Here is a 6,000-nt window from a genome sequence, read left to right as displayed (position 1 = left end):
AGCTTTATTTTGTCCCATGACTTTATGACCAAACAAAACGTCCATCCAGTGCCCCTGTAGTCCATAGATTTAGATGTGTGATTCATTACTAGTAAACAGACAAGTATCTTGAATAGAAGATGTCAGACAAACTAAATGTTGCTCTCACTTCTTTGTTTGTTTTTTTGTTTGTTTTTCCGTACTGCAAACAATGTGAAGAGTAAGCATATAAATTACAAAACACAGGGTTTTTTTTTACTCTTGGCTGATGTTTCCCACATAAAATTCATTTAAGACTACAACTAAATATAAAATATTTCATTAGCTTAATTTATTTTAACTATTTGTTGTTTCCCAATGCAATTGGAAATGTCTCATTCCTAATTTAATTCTCTATCCTAAACCAATGTAAGGCAATGGTGTTACAAAATAATGTTGTATATAGTTCCTGTTTTCATGTTGTGCTCCTTTTTTGATGAACATGATTATTTGTGTACTGCAACTATAACCCATTAATACCAATACATCATATAGCTTATTTTGCACATTTTTACCACCTCCTTCTCCTTTTTATCACTTGTTTTACATAGCCTACTCATAGTTTTCCATTTCTTCCAGAATACACCAAAAAGCCAGATCTAGACCAACCTCAGAGAACTTATTCTGTGAAGTATAAAGTATATTCATTCAAACATTCGCCTTAAGGGAACTGTAAGCCATTGTTTTAGATAAAAATGTTCTAACATTGCATGTTAAGCAGTCAACAAACAATAGATGAACAAACAGTTATAAAAAAAAAATATGTAGACAGATTGTCTTGGTTGCCACTGTTGCAGAATGTTTCATGTTTCAAATTTGTCTTGACCCTAAAAAGTATTTTTCCACTTAAAACACATATTATAATAATATTATGCCATTAAATACAAAATATCAATCCAAGTGGCATTTATTTCTGAGAAAAATAGCACAAGCACAGAAAATATATGACAAAAAAAAAAAGTTTTTAAATTAGAAAACAACCAAAAATTCTGTTTAAAATTAAGACTTGGTTGTTAAATATTAGTGGATCATGTCATAGTTAATGTGATGAACTACACCTGTTGTCTATGTGAACTTGAGGGGAACTTCATACAGCCACTGTGACAGCATTTGATTAAAAATAACTGCAAAATGATTGAGTGAAGTTAGTTCTAACGTAGTTCTCATTTGTTTGCAGATGCCACTAGATTTGATATTTTGGTGTCTCATAAAAAAAAAAAAAACATACATACATTTTAAGTGTGGATAAAGCATTCAAATACTTAATGGGATCACTGTATGCATGTAACTATTTAGTTTGTGACATATTTAAACAAATTAGCAGAACCCCCTGAGATCAGCTCTGTATCTTATTGTTTCAAATTGTTTATATTGTCAATCAAACAATGCCCATGTTACAAGAGTAAGAGGTCCAAAGTGTATCCATATATTAAGAATACTTTTTTTGTTGTCGTTGTTTTATTTACAGGGAACAAAGTAACATAAAACTCTGAGGCATAGTTTTGTTAATATATGATTAGAAATGCATTCTGTTTTCAATAAATTTTGTAAACTGTAAGGATATATGTAAACTAAGGCCATCTTTAGATTGTAAGCCTTAACAGTTTGCAACTGTATACATGTTATCCCATCAAGCGATGTTTTAAAAGGGTCCATTAGCTGATTTTGAGGCAAATATTTCAGGATTAAAATGGACATTTCATGTTGATAGCGTCCTTTGTCAATGCCATACTGAAAATGCAAAAGTGATTTTGTCCCAATGTAATGTCTGAGAAAAAGAAAATCTCTGGCTTAAAGAGAAGAAAAGCTCCCTCTGTTGTATCCGTTTGCCAGATCGTAAGAAACCGGCGGTGTGGAGCAGTCTGTGAAGAAGTTTGAAAAGGTAAGTGCGCATGGCGAGCTCTGTTCCACAGGCACGCTGCCAGAAAGGTCTGTGTGAGTATAAAGATTTGGCTGTACTGGTACTGTCCGCATGTCTCCCGACTTTTTGGGGGTGTCGCTACAAGTGCCCCAAGGCTCGGTGTACAAAAACCCACCAGTTACAAAATGGTGGGAGTCATATGGCTCGGGGCCCATGGTCACCTCCTGTTGAATCCTGATAGGTGCGGTGTGGAATAGATCCTGCTCCGAGACCATGTTGCTGTAGTCGGGTCCAAGAAGCTCCAAGAACTCTGCCGCTTCCGGAGTCCCTCGCTCCAGGTCTTTGAGCGACATGCCAGACGTGGATGTAACTCTGGAGCTGTTGGCTGGCTCCGTGAAAAAGGATGGAGGAAGGTTTCGATGCCGCAGCGGGGGCTTCTTGGCCCTCTCTCCTCGTACATCCTTCGCTGGGTTAAAAAGGGCAGCCAGACTCTTGCTTTGCAGGTTGGCCTGTATCCCTTCCTTCTTGGGTGGTGTTTTGCTGGAGAAGTTGCTTGTCGGGTTTTGGGGCGAGCCTTGCTTCTTGCATGGCTCCTGAACCGGTGTGGTCCCTGGCGAGATGATACCCGTGCACCTCTTAATCTGCTTCTGCAGGTACTTTCGGTGGTTGACCTTCCTCTTGGACTTCACAGGTTTGTCCAGCGCAAGTTTGATGTTGCTGGAAGCCGAGTCGATGAAGCTAAGCAGGTCCCTAGTGGTCTCCCTAAAGTCACCCTCGCAGTCCACCTCGCCCAGGAGACCCCCTTCCAGACCCTTTTCCACCTCATAATCCATGACCGAGCCAGGAAAACAGAAGTTTAAGAACTGAGAGTTCATGATGGCAGCCTGAACAGCCATCTCCTCTCTCTCTGCCACAAGCACAACACCTTCACGCAGGATGTATGCAATTGTCTTTTAGAGACCCTAAAGCATATTTATTATCTGCATTTCCAGGGTGGTTTGCTAACCCTTGGTCCTGTGCAGGACACCCTTACAGTTCGTCTGCACTCTGTCGAAAGCTGGAATTTGGGGGAAGGGAGGATTATTTTAGGGGGCAGGGCCAATGATGTCAGGACATCAAAGGGGAGGGGCCGAGGGACCCTGGGACTTAACTCTTTGCTCACGCCTGACCACCTGCAACTAAGAGGGATTTGTTTGAGGCATCCCACAGAGTAAAAAGACAATAGCCTCGGGTTCATCTGTCCTGGTCAAGTCTTCTTGTATATGTCTACGTGAATATACACATTGTATGATATGAATTCTCTGAGAGCAACTACATTGGACTGCCCACAAGGAATCTGAATTACTTTGATCTTATTAAAGACTAATAAGTTTTATTTGTTAAATTTGATTTAAACTTTTGAAATAGACAGAGCTTAATAGGTTGTAAATTAAACACCTGACTCAAAATGTTAGCACATGAATGATCAAATAGCAAATGTTTCCAGGTTCAACAATGTAGTTTATGCTTTGTTCAAGTTAGCTTAAACTGATTCTTAGTGTGAAATAAACTCTGAAACACCTTCTTTAAGTGATTATTAAAATAATGTATCTGATGCACTCACACATTTTTTAATTAGTTGTGGCAGTGTGGCATTTTATTCCCCTAAAGAATTCAAAAGTTTCATGCAGTGTGATCTACATTTTTTTTTTTATGTCTCACAAAATACACCTCTTGAATTTGAATGCATATGTTGTATAAACTTGACCAAACCTTCCGGACATGTGCATTTGGTCCTGTGCGTTAAGGTGAACGCTTAATTAGAGATGCATGCTTTGGGACAGGTACTGTTTGTTTTTCTACATGTTCTTCTAACTTCCTACAACTATCTTAATCTGTTCGTGGTGGAAGTTGATTTCTCGTGCATTCCCGCACCAGTGGGAATTTTAGCCTCTGCCTGACAACTATTATAGGCTGCCTTTGACATACAGCCCTACATGGTCTAAATAGCTTCTATTCTTCCTCGGGCAGTGAAAGGGATCTTTGTGCCAGAGATTCATTAAACTGCACCTCACAGCCCCTTCGTAAAATGAGGCTCAATAATGAACAGTCGATTTAACTAGAAAAGCTGCCGGAGCTGTTAAATTAAAGGGGAATAAAGTGCAGTTCAAGCCCAGTGTGCCAGAAGAAATGTTGACCTTAAGAAATCCTGCGTATGAGTGAAATAGCCGCTGTAAACAATTCAGCATTTGCAGGAAGTTTCTTGGCCAGCAGTGAATAATGAAGAGGGATCCAACACTGGGACTTTCGTAGGGGTCCGAACGGATCCTGATCTCAGTGAAAGCACTTAAAGGACGTCGCTCTGGTTTGGAATATGGTGGGCTTAGAAAGAAAACACTTGAGGATGTTGGGAGTGTTTGAATGAGGATGAATTGATATCAAAGATAATGTTCGATTTAGTGTTTTTCTCAATCAAATAGCTCAGAAACAAGGATTTTTGCTCATTGATGCAGAATGCTTTTGGCCCAAAGTGTTGAAATTTCAGGACATGATGACTTTTCAAAAGTATTTAGAAAAATATAGTTTTGTCCCATCTTTCTTTTGAGAGCCCGTAGACTTGTGTAAAGTCAGTTCAGATGCATTTAATCTGATCCAATTCCAGTTCAGTCCACTAAACTTTACTTTCCCAGGCATTAAACACGTTTATAGCAGCCCTGACAAAGTTTCTTTTTTTATCGCATCCATTTCACTTAGCATGTTGTGAAATCACGTGCCAATGGACTGTTTCTGCCATGTCCCCTTTCTCTCTCACTTTGAGAGGTTTTCCCAGGGATTTTTTTTTTTATTCCCACCCCATAAGTGCATTTTTAGGTGAGGCAGTGAATCATTTGGATGTTGGAAAGGGGGAAAAAAAGGAGAAAGTCTAAGCGCTTTTGAGAGAGGGGGACCATCGAGAGTGTTATTATCATGTAAATTGTGATGTAGAAAAGAGACAGTGAAACTGATAGCAGTGATCTAATTATCTGTAGCCCGGCTCTAGACCCGGTCCTGAATGGGGGTCCCAAAGAAGCTGCCATGGCCTCACAATAAAACTGTGTACCACAATAGAAAAATAGCAACAGTGTAAAAACAAGCTTTTTTTATTTTTATTTTTACAGGATTCGCCTCCACGTTTCCAAAGTTACGGCTATTTTAAACCACACCAAAGTCCGTTTCCCTCTCACAGAATAGAAGTGACCACTATGATATTTTTTATTAAAAGGATAGTTCACCCAAAAATGAAAATTGTGTCAGTAATTACTCACCCTCATGTCGTTCCAACCCCGTAAGACTTTCATCTTCAGAACAGAAATGAAGATATTTTTGATGAAATCTGAGAGCTTTCTGACCTCATCATAGACTGCAATGTAATTACCACTTTCAAGGCCCCGAAATGTAGTAAAAACATCGTTAAAATAGTCCAAGTGACTACAGTGGTTCAACCTTAATGTTATGAAGCGACAAGAATACTTTTTGTGTGCAAAAAAACCCATAAATAACGACTTTATTCAACAATTTCTATTTTTATATAAATCTTAATAGAACAAGGGAATGGATAATTTAAGTTTGTTTTGTATTCATAATTTAAACAAATTTAAATGTTTAAATTTAAGTTTAAGATTCATACAAAATGTTTTAAGTTGTAGGTTTTTTTCTACTCATTTAAAATTTTGAATTCATAATGTGAACAATATGTAAGGATTATTCAATTCAATTTGTTAAAATTATACTATTAATCGAAATGCGTAAATCTTGAATGCTTTTTTCTTTTCAAGTCCCTTTAATATATATTTATTTGTCCCTTTAATTTTCCTTTTTCAACAAGCCCCCCTCGTTCTTCTGGAGCCTAATTTTGGCACTGTGACATCACCAGCCTAATGGCTGATATTTTCTTCTCTTCCCGCACAGAGCTTTTGTACATGCTAGTCATTCACGTTTAAGGGCTTGACGCACTAATTCCGGAAACAAGTTTCTATGGCCACATAAAGGCCAAAGGGATCAAAGAGGGTGAGGAGTAGAATACTGACACCAAAAAAAGGAGAAAGAATTGTGTGACATTAAAGAAAAGAGACCAAGGAGATTCCTAAGCACTTTGTAAAAGT

At 38.2% G+C, this 6,000-nt stretch overlaps 1 protein-coding gene across 1 annotated transcript; it reads right to left on the bottom strand.

The window, feature by feature from the left end:
• Positions 1-907: 907 nt before the first annotated feature.
• fam181b (family with sequence similarity 181 member B) lies at positions 908-3,431 on the bottom strand. The gene has a single exon (XM_084126825.1). The coding sequence runs from the start codon at positions 2,773-2,775 to the stop codon at positions 1,810-1,812; it is 966 nt and encodes a 321-aa protein (XP_083982951.1). The 5' UTR covers positions 2,776-3,431; the 3' UTR covers positions 908-1,809.
• Positions 3,432-6,000: the final 2,569 nt, after the last annotated feature.

The sequence above is a fragment of the Abramis brama genome (genome assembly GCF_963993115.1).
Source record: "Abramis brama genome assembly, chromosome: 10".
NCBI lineage: Eukaryota > Metazoa > Chordata > Actinopteri > Cypriniformes > Leuciscidae > Abramis > Abramis brama.
This window is presented reverse-complemented; position numbering and strand designations above follow the sequence as displayed.